Source organism: Rissa tridactyla, chromosome 1 (assembly GCF_028500815.1).
Source record: "Rissa tridactyla isolate bRisTri1 chromosome 1, bRisTri1.patW.cur.20221130, whole genome shotgun sequence".
Taxonomy (NCBI): Eukaryota; Metazoa; Chordata; class Aves; order Charadriiformes; family Laridae; genus Rissa; species Rissa tridactyla.
The window spans coordinates 144932888-144950385 of NC_071466.1; the positions used below are offsets into that span (position 1 = coordinate 144932888).

General features: G+C 40.0%; 1 protein-coding gene across 2 annotated transcripts in view; it reads right to left on the reverse strand.

Annotated features, from left to right (window-relative positions):
* The window catches only part of RASSF8 (Ras association domain family member 8), a 91257-nt gene that overhangs the window by 12344 nt on the left and 61415 nt on the right, over positions 1-17498 (reverse strand). Inside the window, exons 1-2 of one of the 2 annotated variants that reach the window (XM_054207863.1) lie at positions 11027-11143; positions 10356-10551 (exon numbers count right to left, since the gene is read on the reverse strand). In XM_054207863.1, coding sequence (XP_054063838.1) covers positions 10356-10458 — 103 coding nt within the window. In that variant the 5' untranslated portion in view covers positions 10459-10551; positions 11027-11143. Of the gene's footprint in view, positions 1-10355; positions 10552-11026; positions 11144-17498 lie in introns of those variants that run through there. The other variant, XM_054207858.1, reaches the window with a different exon arrangement.

Consider the following 17498-nt stretch of genomic DNA (forward strand, 5'->3'; position numbering starts at 1 on the left):
TCCTGATGAATTTCTGAACAACTACACAATTGGCATTAGCCTTAAAAACATCATTAGCTATTTTAACGCATTACATATATCCACTTCCATGACAGATCATCATTCAAACCAGGATTTATTTCAGCACATAAATACCTAAAATACCTGTCATATATGCAACTGAGTGGGGGAGTTGGAATAAAAGACGGGTAGACATAGTGCTTAGTGATGGTTTTTATCAGAGTTAGGTTGATGGTTGGACTAGATGATCTGAAAGGTCCCTTCCAACCCAGGCAATGCTACGATCGTATGAAATGCAGTTATCAGTGGTAACCCATTTGATGCATTTTCTTTCCTTGCACCACCTGCCCAGCCACTGCACTTTTCCTAAAAGAACAAAAATATCCTAATCTCAGGCTGAAGAACTGCTTCCAGTCTCCAACCACAACACTCACACAGACTAACACACTATTAAGCCCCCCTAAAACCTGATATTGTCAGAGCAGCCTTATAAAGAGCTCCCCGGGATATAGCTGCTGTGTTGGAAATGGTTCCTCTGATCTCGCTGTTTCCAATTCGCTCATGATGCAAAGAAAAACAACAACAACAAAAAAAATCAGTTATACAGGCACCACCTAAAAAACAGGCTGCTTTGGCTGACGGGTCATACTAGTGGTAGTTAACTAGCCAAATAAGAGACCAAAATGCCCACGTTCACTTCCAAGTTAGGAGTGAGAGCTCAAATAGTACATGAAGATTTGACCGATAGAAGTCGGCAAAACAAGGCAAGCAGCGTGGGAACAGCAATCCAATTCCCCTAATGCCTTACAAATAAATGACTTGAGGTAAGCACGGGGAGGGGGGGGAATCTATCAGCATACCAACATGCTTGGCCAGCACTCTCAGAAACAGATTTAAAGTTTATTGTAATAAAGCACTTCAAAAACAAGTTCACTATGCCGAGATACAAAGTCAGAGATTTTTGCCAACCCACAATATTGTTCATTGATCCATGAAGATTTATAGTTTGTAGTAGGCACCACTGTTATTATAGGAAAAATAAACCTAGTGCTGTTTGCTGTTTGCCACAGCATACTAACAATAAAATCCCAGAGAAGAAAAATGAAGTAAAAACATACCACAGAACCCAGGACAAAGTTTGCATTTTACCACTCTATTTTGCTAATCTTAAAAGCTTTCAGCTTTAAGATTGTAATCATGGTAATGCTACTAATGTTCTTCTTATGTCAGAAGCAGCCAAGTTCAAAGAAGTCCTGAAATTGTAAACAAGAGCACCGCTAGGGGAGTGAGCAGCATGCAATTTCTTTTCACTTTGCTATTAAATGCGCTACTTAAAGAAACATAACAAGAGGCAAAAACAAGGGCGGGGGGGGGGAGGTGGGGAATAAAGCTAACAATCTCAACCAAAAGTGAATTAAGGAATTAAGTGAGGCACTTGCCAAGGACTATTTCCATCTTAGCTCAGGTGTCCACATCAACACGTAGTTCTAAATAATGAACTCAGCACTCAAGATCCACATAAAAGAAAGTGTTTTGTAGAAGTAATACCTACACAGTTCAAAAACCAGACCTGGAGTTCAGTACTGTTCTAAAACAAAGCTGTCCTCATCTGCGATCATTACCTAGGTTTACTGTATTCAGCTACGTATGACACAGATTAACAATGCCTGGACAACCACAACTGTGATGTTAGCTTGCATGAGAAGGGATTAATTCACAAATGAAAGGGTGAATGAGTTAATTCAAAACTAATGAGAGAATATTTTAGAACACAGGCATCCTTAGAACTAACTGCTGGTTTTGATGTGCTACCACTGAGCAGGAGAAAGCAGGCTGCTTGGGTTGTTGACAAAGAACAGTTCAACGCCTGCATGCTGCTTCTTGTCTTGTGTGTTGTCCATAAGCTTTCTGAAAAAGGTTGTGCTTACACAGCACCTGGCAGAACTCAGTCCTACCTCACTCACGCAAACCTTATAATTTTAAAAATTAGTTACTGTTGTATTCACGTAAAGCGCCCCATATCAGCAATGTATGGAATTCATTAAACCACAGTGTGTTTTTCCCAGCCGCATATTGAACACATTGAATCTCATGCAGCTTTATAAACTATTTCCAGGTAAAGTTAGCTGAGCAGTCAATTCAAGGAGCTGCCAAAGCTGCCATTGTACTGATGTTCACAACGCGTTATGTGCCTTGTCAAGGGACCCCTTACAACTTCTGAAATTAAACTTTCCTTTAAGAACATGTATGACTAGAACATATTAGATATATTGGGTCTTTTTTAGTACTTCTATCAAAGCTCGGTACTAATGAGAATGGTAGAGAAAACAATCCAGACGGCCCCAAAAAAGCACCAGCAGTGCTGTGTTCTGTGGTAACCTCTTCAGAAAACAGCAGTTCAGGGACTGGAGAAAGCACAGAGCTTCTACACCCCATTCACTGGCCAGCTATTTCCCATTAATATTCTGTGCTGACCCACTGACCGTATAATGGTCCCCCATGTGGACCATATAATATTACCATCTCAAAACAACCATCAAGAATTTGTATGTTTTGCAAGAGAGCAAATGACAAGCTGTAACAGAAGTAGGTAGATTTTTACATATATAAAGCACACTGCACCCGCACAAAGGGCAGTGTCAAGGTTAACAGGTTGCATTTACGCCTACGGCTACCTAAGCATACAAATTTTTATTAATTATTCTATTAATACAGGAACATTTTCAAAAGAATCTTTTATTTTAAAAATTAGAAAGATAAAAAAAGGAAATATACGGACTCAAGAACGCTGATGTTCTGATAGCCTGCAACTGGCTGTCATGAGTGGTTTGAACCCGGCTCTAACGCTGCCAGTTATCGCTTGGTCAATGGGACGTTAAGGAGCTAGCTACAGTCGGTATCCTGGATCAGCCGCTGCTCTGCTGTACAGCCAGGCAGCAAGCTCTGCATCTGAGAGCCCAGGTCACGTGCCCAACTGTTGTAGTCTTTAGTTTGGGATTGATGTAATTTGGTAATTTAAACACAGATTCCATTACAATGAATGGTGATTAAACTAATGAAATATAGAACAAGGTAATTGAACTTTTTTTTCTAGACTCTCAAGAGGTGGACTTTTAAATTACACTCCATAAAGGTCGTAGGACCCATGCAACTATTACTCACTTTAAGCTTCTCTATAGGCTTTAATATTTGGGGCTGACACAGTAGATACGAGTGACTATTTCTGCTGCCAAAAGTAAAAATGAAATTCCAAAGGAAAGCAACAGTAGTGTTTGTCATGCAACCCTTTTGGCAGGAATGTAACTTGAGAAGTCACCAATACTGTTGTTCAGGACAGAAATGATTCATCCCTTTTCTCCCTCACAAAAATGCATCATCCTCTACTTGCAAAGCATTTCACGGACAGGCACTACATTTTTTGTATGCGGGTTGCGGGATCCACCATGTAAAAACATATCTGTGCTTTATCTTTCCAGTCAGGCTACAAAAGTTTATTCCAAGCACCAAGTAAGATCCAGCTTTTCATTAAGTGTCTCCCATGCTTCACAGCCAGGACCTGCAGCAGTGAGTCAGTGCAAGGGAGTCATTGCCCTGGTCTCATGTTATTTCTGGGAAAGGTGGCTAGATGAGCCATGTCTTCAACATGGGGGTACATCTCCTTCCCTAGGGAAGAGGATAAGGTGGGCAAGAGCAGGCCTCTCTCTCTAGAGGTCACGCAGTCTTGTTCCCAGTTTCTCCTCTTTGCGCAGGACCACCAGGATGCACTTGGTGCCAGGGGAGCTGCTCTCTGGCAGGCATACTCCTAGCTCCCATTTTTCCCAGGGATCCCATTGCCTCTGCTGCTGCATTGCAGCTGTGCCAAATACCCTTCCTGCAAGGTGGCACGCTGGCCAGAGTCTGAAAAAAGAAAAGGCAACTTCTGTCTTACATGCAAGTTTTAAGACTGCAAAAAGGAATCTGCATTAGTCTCGCTCTTGAGCTAAATCTGAATTAGCACGACTAACTCACAACAGTGCACAGTGAGAATATACAGACTGTCGCCTGTCTCTGCGCAGGTTTCCATGGAGGTAAAAAACAGGTATGCCGACACATGCCGACAAGCCAAACCCAGACTGCCCAGAGCTCTGGGGGCGCTGCCGATGCACCCCGTTCCCCAGCCTGACCCACTTGGTTTCCCAGAGATAGCCCTCTAGCTCTAGGCAAATGGATGCTGTCTTCCTTAGCAAGGTAACATAAAGAAAAATAATTGTACGTGGGTAAAATCTTGTGAGAACTCTTAACATGTGGAACACGCGGGAGAAAATGCTCTGTCTTACCAAAGGGGCAACAGCATTAACTCCTGAATATTTAACAGCACTGATAGAAAAGTAATTGCTGGCAATTTTAATAAACCCAGTATGATTTCAACTCAGTATCTTTGAAATATGAAGCTGATGTTTCATTCATTATGTGATACTTAAGTTAACATCCGTAGCAATTTAAAAAAAATACCATTCTAGCTACCTGAGAACTCATTAAACACCCGAGAAAGATTAAGAATAAAAAGGCCTTGAAAATAGAGGTTAGAGTTTGCGTTGCTCAGATTTCTTAACTCATGCCGTAGTATGTACACACATGTATGCACACCTCAGAAAACAATGAAAATCAGAGTAGGGGTCCAGTCCCAGGAAAACATGCCCACAGAGATATAAAGGCTCAAGTCTAATGACAGTGAGGGCAGCCTGCTTAGTTCACTAGGTACAGCTGTGCTCACAATGTGATTACGTGTCTTTATCAGGACTGAAGCCTTAGATTGTTACTACTATCCTTTCGCTCAAAAAAAGGGTATACAGGAGTTTATCATGATCTGACAAGACAAAGCACTTAAGAGTCATTTCATCCTTTCCATTGCCTTTTGTCTAAGCACCCTGACGTACCACACTTATTTTAGACCCCTTTCCTAAATAGGTAAAACAATGCGGAGGAGCGGTTTGGCCGGGGTCAAACCGCAAGATATGGCAAAGCAGATAAAGCAGGCCAGGTCTCTGCCGCACATGCCACCGCTACACTAGACAGACCACATCATTCAAGGTGGCCACAAACCCTCCCCCACCCAACCACCGTGCCTTTCAGCAAGGTGACTGTCACTACATTTCTGAACTATGAAGTTTATATGATCACACCATGGGATCACCACAGCGTGCAGCTTTCTCGCACTTATTATCCCTCTTAATGTTGCTATTTGAAGCAGCAGAGAATGAAATTTTCGGGTCAAAAATAACACAAGTTTTAGTGATTCTTAGCAGTAAACTATATGATTAATTCAACGCTTCAAAACTTTAGTTTGTATGCAACAAATATTATTCCCTTTTTCTAATTCTCTTCAGACTCAGTGCTACAATTTAATTCAACCTCAGACTCCTTCTCTCTCTCAAAGTGTCTGACACCCAGCTCTGGCACTTGCTTTAGCAGAAATTATTTGGAGGATGGGACAAATACAAGAGACATCAACAAAGTGGTGTGATTTTTCCAGATACAACTCTGGTTGAGCCTCACAATTCTGTAATGCATGTTCGAAACAGCACGAACAAATCTGTCCTTTATTTTCATAAATACACCCCATTTATCTTTGAGGAAAAATACTTAACAGCAATAAAAAAAATTGACAGCTGCATTTGTTTAATTTTAAAAAGAGACAGCTGCACTTCTTGTTCAGTGAAGTGTTGCTCATATTCTCCTGATACTGTGCTACAGTCAGAAAACCAAAATCCACAGCACTATTTAAAGCAAGGCGGCCATTTTAATTATTTGCCACAGAAAATCATAGGGAGGGCAGAAAACAAAAGTGCACTTTGGCAAGAAATTCAAGCTTCGCTTCTCTGGGCTAAAATATTCTTTTTCTAGGAAACAAACACGTCATTCTGAGATGCACTCTAATCTCCAGAGAGAAAAGAAATCACAACAAATGCAGTAAAAACCCTCACAGGGGCTAGAAGTAGGAGAAGAACACTTCTAGAGAAACAGGGCAAGTATATTTGTGACTGCGCTTATTCACCACCACATTCTTATGCTTTTTAGATCTGAACAGACAACACCAAGTAAAAGCCAATTAAAAAACCTCTGGTTAAACAAAACTTGCATAAACTATCAGCTAAAACCATTAGCTCGCTCTCTTTTAGGATACCATCTGGTTTCCCCCTCAGTATTACAGTGATTTTTTTGAGAGGAGCCACTACGCTCACACACGCCCCACTACAAGTCCATGTACTGCTTTGCAAAACAGACTCCTGACTGGATTCATCAATCATCTCATCATACACCCAGCTGAAAAGTATCAATAACTTTTTTGTTTGTTTTTCAGTTACCCAAAATTAAGAAAGAGGAACCAAAATGAACATGCAACATTTATATGAAGCCATTCTGGCATGATTTTTACAGAATGCCCAGAAAAGCTAGTGGAAGCAGAAAACCAGGCAGAATTTGCTGTCAAATGTACGTTTTTGAAACAGACAATGATGGACGTGATAAAATCTAGCTTATCTCTCCTGGCAAAAATATTTTTAAAATAAGACCCACCCGTGATTCTCCATTTAAACGGCGTGCTGTGGTATATTTTTACATTTTGGTGAAGGCTTAGTTTCTCATGATGAAATGATCACTTCTCCTATATGTATTATAAGGCGAAATCTTCCTCTTCGTAATTTGCAAGGAGCTTTAATTTAAAAAAAAAAAAAAAAAAGAAAAGAAATAAAATAAAAAAAGAAATAAAGCAGCCCTGGATAAAACTCATAAAAGGTAGTATCAAGTGTTCTTCAAGATCCCAGTGGAAGGCGATTTCACTCTCTGGAAAACTTGTAACTTGATGTCTGCCTTGAACAGAATTCCAGTGACCCTCCCTCCAGCTAAGGCATTTCTAACTCTTTCTAAGTTAGAGACACAAACAATTAGAGTATCCAAAATTATATCCAATTGATATTATTCTTTCTTGCATTCTTTAAAATATATAGATGTGTTTTTAAAAATAAGCTTTACTGGGATCACCAAGGAGATGAATCTCCCTTCTTTTTTTTTGTTTTAAAGAATGAGGTTTATTTGAAATTTTATTCAAACCCTTTAACTTCAAGACAAATAGAAATTAAAAAAAACCTTATTTTTACAGAAACTTGGAGTGCTCTCATTTCCTATTCTGCAATGATCAAGAGATGGACAACAGGGGAAGATCATAACGCAAGAACAGGTAACACAAATATTACCCATGAGGGGTACAGCCCCAAAGGAAGAGGGGCATGCAGGCTTTTCCACTGGAAGAGTTAATAGTGGCAGATACCAATTTTAAGGAATCAGTCGAGGAGCATTAGCCAGGCAAGTTAAGTGACAGAACTCCACTGCCAAAGGATTAGACTACACTTTGGGTATGGGACAGAACCTCCTACAAAGGGGCAGAGCCCAGCATGACTTGCTATTTTTGTTTGGCTAAAATAGCCCTAGTACAGAAGTTACTGCCTTTGCACTAAAAAAAACCAAACAAACAAACAAAAAAACCAAGATAACAAAACTTTTGTATCCTGAAGAAAGTTATTACTGAATTTCCATGACATGAGGGGAGAGTGAGAAAATAAATAGATGGAAATCTTTTTGTTGCACTTACCAGAGCTGGAAATCAGGAGACATGGCCCTGCATTTGATGAAGTGACAGGAAACGAAATCTCTTGAAACACAAGAAATTCCATTTAAACATAAGGGAAAAACATCTGAACATCTTACTGGCCTGGGTGACTGAACACCAAAACAGGTGGCCCAGAGAGGTGGTGGAGTCTCCATCCTTGGCCGTGTTCAAAACCCGACTGCGCATGGTCCTGAGCAACCTGCGGTAGCTGGCCCCGCTTTGAGCAGCAGAGGTGGACTAGATGATATTCACAGGTGCCTTTCAACCACAACCTATTCCCTAATAATTTTGATTTTCCTATTTTTTGAAACACATTGTAAAGCTTTACTTTTCCTATCTCTAGAATAGAGGCAGTTTCAGATTGTCCATGAGAAGCTTCCTGAACGATGGCTGTCTTAATCCAAGTATCTATGGCTTGTGCGTTCTTCAGTGGATACAGATGTAAAATAAGTTAATTTGCAGATATTCCAGACACTGCACTTCAACACAAATAATATACCTATTGCGGTTCATCTTTCAGTCTCAGTGAAATACGAGGGGTGTGCGTGTGACATTTTCTAAGTCAAAGACCTTAGCCATAAACTGTAAGACACGATAAAACAAAAGGAGCATCTCAAAAACTTTGCAGACAGACCAACAGACAGACAAAATAACATTGAGTCCTGCTAAGCTATGCGACTGCCGAAGGAGCCAGACTGCAAAGTGGAAAATCCAATCAGAGCCAACCAAAGGAGGAAGCCAACTAAGACTGGCTTTTTTCCATCTCCAAATGTCAGGTGAGGACTAGAGGGATATATTTTAATAGATTCCCATTCAAATTTGAGGGACAAATATTCCTGGTAAGCTGGCACCTATAGCCAAATCAAAGGAGCAGACATATGGTTGCTTTTCTGATGAGTGGCCCGACAGGAGGGTTGGGAAAGCCCTATCTGCCAAAGACACGCAAGTGTAATTTATATGGTGTTTAATATTGTCCTAACAGCCGCAGCGAGTGAGAAACTGAAGTGCAATTACTCTAGGTGTTTTCTAGAGAGGGTCATTTGCCTCAGGAAGGAGTTTCCAAAGGATTATCCTAATTTGGCTTTGGTTGCAACCGAAATTTATCTCTGCATGGAACCAGAGTCGCATGCTGCAGATGAGCTAGTGACGCGTTACAGAAAAGGAAGCCTGCTGAGTTGACAAAGACTGTGTGTGTTTTCAAAGACTGATGTGAGCCTTTTCAGAGTTTAGGCTAATAACTAAAGATACAGAAAAAACAAAGATAAGTTACAAGGAGAACATTAAATTATTGCCTAGAACTGGGAGTCTGACATTTTTTGTTTTGTCGGAGGAGGCAAAGGAATCAGGACGAAAGAGATACTGAGAGCAAAGTAAAGAACAAAAGTCCATCACAACCAGTTTGTTTATTTTTTCTAAATGTAACACTCCTTAATCATTACTAGGAAATAATCATGCTAGCATAATTGTGTCTTAAAAAACCCTACAGGCAGAAAATGAGATATGGAAGCAAGCGATTCATAAACTAATTAATTAAATGAAAAGCTGCAACTCACACAAACAGTAAAAGCACGCTTAGCAGTTAACCATCAACTACAAGATTTTAGAGACATACTGACTTTCTACAATTTTTCAATGAAACCGTAAAAGGTATTTGATGCATATGGATAAGAGTATACACGTGCTAGCATTGTGATAGATATAAAATAAAAAAGTGCCGGTCTTCTGCTCCATCAGATGAAAGTATATGGAAATGACACTCAGAAGTACACATTTAAATAAACAAACATCACAAGTTCACAGAAACTGACTTCATGCTTACAGGGAGAATATCTAGTAGACATTCATGGCCCTAAGTTGTTTTTTATTAGAAAATTATTATTTTGCAGTTGAGTCAGACTGCTAACACAATCCTGCAAAATTGTTGGAATACTGAAAAATGCAAAAGCTAGCCCTTAAATTAAGAACTTGATTTTAGGTAAGACAGGTTTTAATGCCCAAATTTAAATAGCATGTAGAGTCAATTACAAAATTTTAGCAAAGAATAAGATTCGGCACAGGAAGCACTGAAGGGATGAAGCTGAGGCTTATTCAGGATGCTCTCAATCACTGGGAAAGATTTGACAACACTGTAATGCAGCCGGAAAGATTATTATTTTTTCCACTAAACTGTTCAGCAAACAGCTAACGCTGAACAGACTTCAGGTTACCCTTTCATTAGTACTGAGTTATGTGGTGTGCAGGAGTATGAGGAGAACTTGAAGGATCTATTTCATGGATCTATACTATACCCAATACAGCTAGGGATACTTACAATGTGTATCATTTCAATGAACATCATTAGCTTGCGAAAGCCAACCCATTATTTTGCACCGCTTTTATATTTCTTTGGTACTCAAACCAGTGACAATTTAGCATCTTCTTTAGTCCAGGCTGTATTTACAATGTCAAACGGCAGCATATTATTACTTAGATAATAAATTTGTTCTGAATGAAAGTTTATAGATGTCAAAGTGTTTCTTTTCTTTCTTTTTAACCCCTCTCCAGCAGGTTACAAATCAAAGGCTGCAAGTTTACGCTGCAAGGTTATCCCATGGTGCATTATATGTTCGTGCTCTACTGACATGCAGTGCAACCCCACCTCCCCTTGGTTTAGCTTCATAGAAAAAGGTTCACTTTGGTTCCCAGACACCCAGCTGACAGAGTTACTTACCAATAGCTTGAGCAAGGGCTATTACAACTTCCTGGCATGTTGTGACTTCGGTGACCCCACACACAATTCTCTGGACTCCATCCACCCATACTTTGAGCTCCATGGTTCACCAGATCATCCAAGAGCCATGAATGCAAGTCAGTCAAGTCATACTTGCAGCTATACCAGAAATATTGCAGCGGACTTTGCTCAGCAGCTAGAACAGAGAAAAAAAATCCTGGTGTTTATAGTGAGGCATTACCAATTTAAAAAGTTAACAAATTGACCTCAACATCTATTGGGCAGAAGAGGCAACACAGCCTCCTTTCTTTAAAAATAGTAACAGGAATCAAACATCCCTTGCTCCGGCAATGTTTACCCATTCTCTAGACATACCAGAAGTTTCATTACTGTTTATTTCCTAAAATATTGAAAGTTATTACAAGAAGAGCACCAAGAGAAATAGCATTAAATAAACAACTCCGGAATAATCTTGTAACAGTTTCCGGTAACAGGTGCCCCTCTTCCTTTATATACTGCCTCAACGTGTCAAGCGACTGGTTGTAGATGTTTTTAGTGTTTGTTCCATAATTCCTAGCAGGTGGCGGCATAGCAAAACAAGGGGAAATATTTTTAATTACAACCATCTGTGAGAGTACAGAAGTAGATGAAGGTTCCTAGCCCCAACAAACCTGTGCATTTAGTACCACCACTGGAAAACCCAGAAAGCAAAGCGAGCAGTCGGACTCCTTCCTTCCTCCAAAACAAGGAGATGCATCAGGGAAAGTGTCATAGATGGGGTTTGACCCCTGCTGACACCGTGCTGGTTCTGTAAGGAAACAGACTTTCTCTGGAGTGTTATCCTAGGTTTTTTCGCATGCATTGCAAGGATAGTAAACCAAAAAGCAAGCTGTACCATCGAGGCTAGCCAGTTCTCGCTTTTGAGTGCGGGTTCTACTGCCTTTGCTGAAATAACACCAAAGTCATGCCAACTACTGTGATGTACTAGCTCCCAATTTCATTTTATGAAAGAAAATTCCCGAAGTTTGTAAATGGAAAAAATGTTCACAGGTTTGTTTTTTTTCTGAAGCAGAAGAAAAATCCCATGAGTCCAAGAATCTCATTCTGCAGTCAAATGCCAGAAAAAAACAGAAGCACAGAAATAGTTAGAAACCTAGAGAGCTAGGTTAGGACTTAGCAATGAGCTATTTGCCCTCTGCTATCTGGTTACCAACAGTTAAGCTGCTCAAGGTTTACCTAGTGTTAATTTCTAGATTAATTACTGATCTGAATGCTAGTGGTTTTGCTATGGGCTCGGCTTTTCCAGTAGCTGCTTTTCTTCTGCATAAGCAGATCCACTGGCATCACGGCTCACACAAGTTCATTTCTACCTAGAACTGCTGAGTTGCCGAATTTCAAAAATTTCAAAAGTAACAATTCCAAGAAGAATTGCCTTAAAAATAATTAAAACAAACAAACAAACAAAAAACCAACTACTCCAAAACAAAAGCCAAACCACTAATAACGGTGATTTTTCTTTTAAAAAACCCCAAACAACAACAACAAAACAAACAAGCAAAAAAACCTAATGAGAGGACTGGGTTATTTAAGCAGATAAAGGAAAAATAAACCCTGATAATACGATAAAGAAAGCTCATGTATTCAGCTAATCCAGTATGGATAAAGTGATAAAACTAAAGACAATATTTTTTAAGAACTAAGTACCAGGAAAATGGATAACAGGAATAGAGTAAAAGAAATCTGAAAGCTATTTAGAGGAGATTACTAAAGGCAAGCAGGGTAGGGTTACACAAGAAACATGGAATCTGATGATGCTGATGGATTTAACAGAACTGCACGCAGAGGCAGAAATGGTGCAGGAAAAGCTACGCAAATACTTAGTACAGCTCATGTTTACAGTCTAATCAGAGCTATTTTCTCCCGATGAAGTGAACATTTTGTTCTGTATCAAAAAGATGTACTAGTGCAGCCCTCAAGCTAGAGTGGGAAGATGATTTCCCTTCTACCACCAAATACTTCATTCAGCAGCTGACAAATATCGACATGGGATCCAGTAGACAGACCGCTGATCCAGGAGACCTGACAAGCTGTGGCCATCAGCAGCAGCACACCTCAAAGCCCGTTCGTGCCAGAGAGGTCACACCAGAGCGAGAGGACAAGCTTTAGTGGAGAAGCGCTAAGCAAGTCTGCTCTAAGGTCAGCCCAGCACACATCCCAAAACCCCTGTCCAGAGGTACCCATTTAGAAAACAAAAGAAACAGGAATAAGTCCAAATGCAGAAGTAAAACCAGATTTCAAATATGCCTGTATAACGGATCAGCAAAAAAGTGATAGCTTTTAAGAATACCAGGGTATACAGAAGTAGAGTCTTTTGAGGGATTAGTAAGCACCTGCAAACCCAAAGAGTCACAGAGTTTCAATAAACATTTTCACACATAAAGCGACACACTTCAAAGAAAAGTACTATCCGCTTAAGTATTAACAGCGTACAAATAGAGAAACACTTCAGTCAGGTAACACTGTTTTAATGTACCAATAAACTAAGCAGAAGAAAGTTTTTTACTAGCCTGTAATATAACAGTGACTGAGAAAACACCTAACAGGCCCCATCAGCGACCTCTGTTGTTTATTCCCGGACCAGCCATCTTCACAAATAAACAGACCCCACATTCCAAGCCCAGCTGTAAGGAACTATATTAATTAACTTAATATCTTGCTGAGAGTTGAACAGTTCAGATTTACTGGCACGAAATAAGCCATCTCTCCATGTGACAATGCACACGTCAGCAAAGAATCCGACAGCTCTAATTGTTTTTCTGTCTGTCAACATCATCCAAAGTATTATCTCAATTTAGCAAGGCAGCAAGGGCATTTTTTTCCCCCCAGTCAGCACACAATGTACAGTCTTGCATTCAGTGCAGTTCAGTTTTGGTCATCTGTTTTTCTACCATCCACCTTTTAAAAAAAAGAAAAAAAAAACCAAAACCCAAACCTAAAGGGAGGCACCATTTAATAATGAAATATTTGCTGACACTTCCCATTTTGAAAACAACATTCACCAAAGCAGCAAATGATCTGAACAAAGTGTCTTTGAAACAGGCCAAGCCCAGGAGAAATATTCCCATTCGTTTTCTTACAGGGCGAACAGTTTTAATAGACTAAAAGCAGCCCGCAGTATGTTCTTCTTTCTGCCGGACCGATACACAGGGCTGAATTAAAGTACCACATGCCCCACAAGTGCTAATGGGATTCTTTCAGAGATCTCTTGGTCACTAAAACCAGCACACACACGGACTTTAGAAACTCAAGATCTACATGCTGAAATCACGGTGTCTCATTATAGTTTCTAAGTAAAGCTAATCTATAATAAGTCAAGAAAAAAAATCTAGAGTTAGTTTGATTTCTAGGACTGTGCAGTAGAAGTTTACAGAGAAGTCTGAAAACCAGAAAATCTTTTGGCCATATGTTTATCTCTGCTTCCAAATTATAACACCTTTTTCTTAGCTTTTGCTTTTCCTTCGTATGTATTCAGTTCTTCATTTGCTGACAGTTAACTCGTACCATTATTAGCTTCTTTGTCTTTCCGAGGGTCGTTTTGACAGCCCCAAATGCATTTTTTCAACCTGAAGTTTGCGTCCAGATGCACATCGTGCTTTTGCAATAGAGAAGACAAAATTACCCTTACCTCCAATACTGGAAAAATTTCTCTCTGAAGCCACTGGAAGGGGGCAGTGAGGGAGGAAAAGCTTGCTTGAGGTTTTACAATCATGTAAGTTCAAAACCAGTTCACCTTAGGCATAACTTCTTATTTTAACAATAATTGGGAAGAGGAATGCAAAGCTAATTTACTGAGGAGAGGTACACAAGCCAAAGCATGCCTCTGAATATAGCTCCCCCCTAGTTTTTCAGGGATCAGCTCCATAGTGACAGGTATTCCTGATTGGAACCAAGCATCAGAAATCTGACATTCCCCAGCTACCTCCTCCCCCCACCCCTCTCCCATGTGCTTTTTGTTCTCCTCTACCTTGCCTGAAGCCTCCTCAATTAAGTTGTTTGCCACGCATTAAACAAGTTTTCCCTAAATTCTCCTTTTACCCTAACTGGATGATGATACCTTATTCTTTCAGATATTTGTTCAGTTTTTAAGTGGAAAGAAAAATCCATTTTTTATATATGTATATATACACATATATATGCTACAATTCCGCTACCTCTTCCCAGCTAGTTTACAAACTACAAAAAGGCTGCAGCTTCACAGGTGACAGGCAGAACTGACAAAGCGCAAAGGGCTTTTCTTGTATTTAAAAAAAAAAAAAAAAAAAAGAGATAATTCCAAGCAGATGTTTGCAAAACCTATCTATCCTTGACGTAAGTGTTAAGTCACAAGGAACTCCGAGAGCTAAAATTAAGATGTTGCTTTCACCTTATTTCTAATTTTTAGGAGGTACACATCAGCTGAAAGCAGCGTGCACCTCAAATCAGGGCTAAAATCCTGCTGCAGCTGAAGCCAACTGCAGAATTTTGACCAACTACTTCAGTTATTTTCTGTTCCCCCAACCAATAATCAGTGTGCTGTTTAGTATACTTAAAAGTAAGCACATTTTCCTTCATAATTAGCTATAACAAAACATAATCCAGAGTTTGGCACTTCCCCTTTATTTCTCATTCTCTGTGCATTACGGCCAAGTTGTGCTCCTTGCCCTTCCTTATTATGACGCCAGATAAGGCTCTGGACAAAGAGGCAGCTTGTTTCACCCAGGTTGGAAGCTGTTAATAAGGATAGTTAGCGCAAGCAAGGCTTGATTGGAAAAGGAAAAGAAAAAATCCAAGTACAAATAAGACAGTTCAGCTAACCAGAAAGAGCTTATAAACCATCCAGAAGAGCATGACAGCACCCCCTGTGAATAGGAAGGCATTTGGCACATCCTCCCTACCATAAGCATCCTCTTACAGAGCAAAGTAGCATTTTCCAGATGGAGACAACTGCAAATACAGAATTGGCTACTGGATACGAACTAACTACTATTTACCAAAAAGCCTCCTCTCCCTTGGATTGATGAAGGGGAAACATCCTACAAAATATGCTGCTTCCCGTCAATAAATGGGCAAAACCAGAAAACCTTTCATGGCAGGGTCAAGCCAAAACACAAAGTGTAAATCTACTGCACACAAAATTTTATTAGAAAGGAACAGGTTGTGGTTTTGAAATCAGTATATGACTTTCTCTGAAAAAAACAAAGAGTGTTTATACAGAGGTAGCATCCAATATTTTTAGTGAGACTAAGTGATTTCCTCTTGTGGAGTGTTATTCTTTTACTATTCCAGAAGAACGCTCAGAGATAATAAGCACTGCTTAAAACAAACAAACCAGAGGTCCCACAACCATGAAGATGACAGTGTTGAGAACAAGCCTCAGAGAGAATTTAAGCACCAAGGAATTTACCTCACGTGAGGCTGGCCAAGAGATGGTTTAACACATGCCTGTGTGAAACAGGCCAAAATCCAGATGCCACAAGCGATATCCAAGCCACATGCAAACTATACACATACGCACTATCTGTGAGAAGACAAGGCAGCACCAATATATGAGTTTGTATAAACTCGAAACTACAAGAGGTTGTTTCCAGCAACAACAGCTGCCAGAAATCTTGCCTCCAGAGAACCCAGAATTCCCCAGAAGTTCCAAAGTCCCAGTTTCCCAGACAAATTACTAGTCGACTTGTATCCAAGAACCCTCAACTGCCTAGTGCAAGAGCTGTTGCTTGCTTTGCAGTTTCTCCTTGTGCAATGCAGCTAACAATATGGGGGGGAAAAATGAGGAAAAGAAACAATTGTTTTGAAGCTGGGGATGCTACAATAGGCGTTTTCCCTAGTTACAGAACATCCCCCACCTTTCCTTGAGCTACAGTCTTTACAGCACAGAAAAGTCAAATTGGAGGTCTCTCTTTTCTTTATATCGGTGAGTACCGGCCAGAAAAAAATATTCACTTGTTTTCCTTTGGGTGCGGGAGCGTGCAAAGAGAAGGTTTAAAAAAAAAAATATATCATTCACACCTGTTGTCATCTCTTTTAAAGGTAAATGTTATTAATGGCAATATCAAGTGAGTTATTAGTTGAAATAATTCTTCCACCTTGAAAACTGTATTTTTATCTTCAGTATTTTATTTTAATTCTCAGTCTGATTTCTGACTTCGGAAAGATTGCTTTTCTTTAGAGCATCTTCTTCCCTCACCAAGTTTTAATCTCAGCCCTTGCATGTCTTGATTTTTCATTGCCGTTCTAAGCCATCTTTGTCCAATACGTAATTTGTTTCCTTTTCAGACACACAGAAACAAGTGACTGCTATCTCAAAGGCCTCAGCACAATCTGTCTCTTACCCTCCTTCCCCCCACCAGTCAACAAAAGGGATGGAAGCTGAATGGAGTCTTTGCTGTCCTGGTGACCTTTAACAAGCAAGATGAAGGCCACCCCGGTACACCATGATCATCAGCGCTCTTCCTCCACTATTACCAGTTTGCTTCATTGCACCATGGCTCATGATTACAAGCAACAAACTGAAGAAATGTGAGATACCATTTAGCAATGGTTTAGCTGCAGCACCAACCAGTATTCACTAGGTTGGGAGCTGCAGTACAGGAGAGGAGAGAGCTAGAAAGCTTCGTGATCGTAGACTGTGTCTAAAATTCACACATCGATGGCTGGAGTGCCATCAATATGTGAATATTGATATGGATTCGTATGCATTAAATAAACATCTCATGATTCATCATCTCAAGTCACCAGGCATACATTTACTACACCATAATGTCTTCAAAAGCCCTGTATTTGTTCTTCATTAGTACCAACGACATTGGAGTGCTTTCAAAACCCATCACAGCCTGTCACACCTTGTATCTTGACTCAGTTTTGAAGCCACAAGGCTTGACCCAACCATGTTCCATAACATTTTCAAATCACCACAAAATGTTTGAAAGAAAACAAACCAGCAGGTGAGCTAGTGAAACAGATGGCTTATTAACAGTGACCAAATAAAAAGGAACTTTTAATAACATAACCTTGCATTTTTAACAGGAAGTTTCACACCCTCACACTTGAATTAATTCAACAGGAACAACTCTGAAATGAATACTCTCCTTTCCCTGA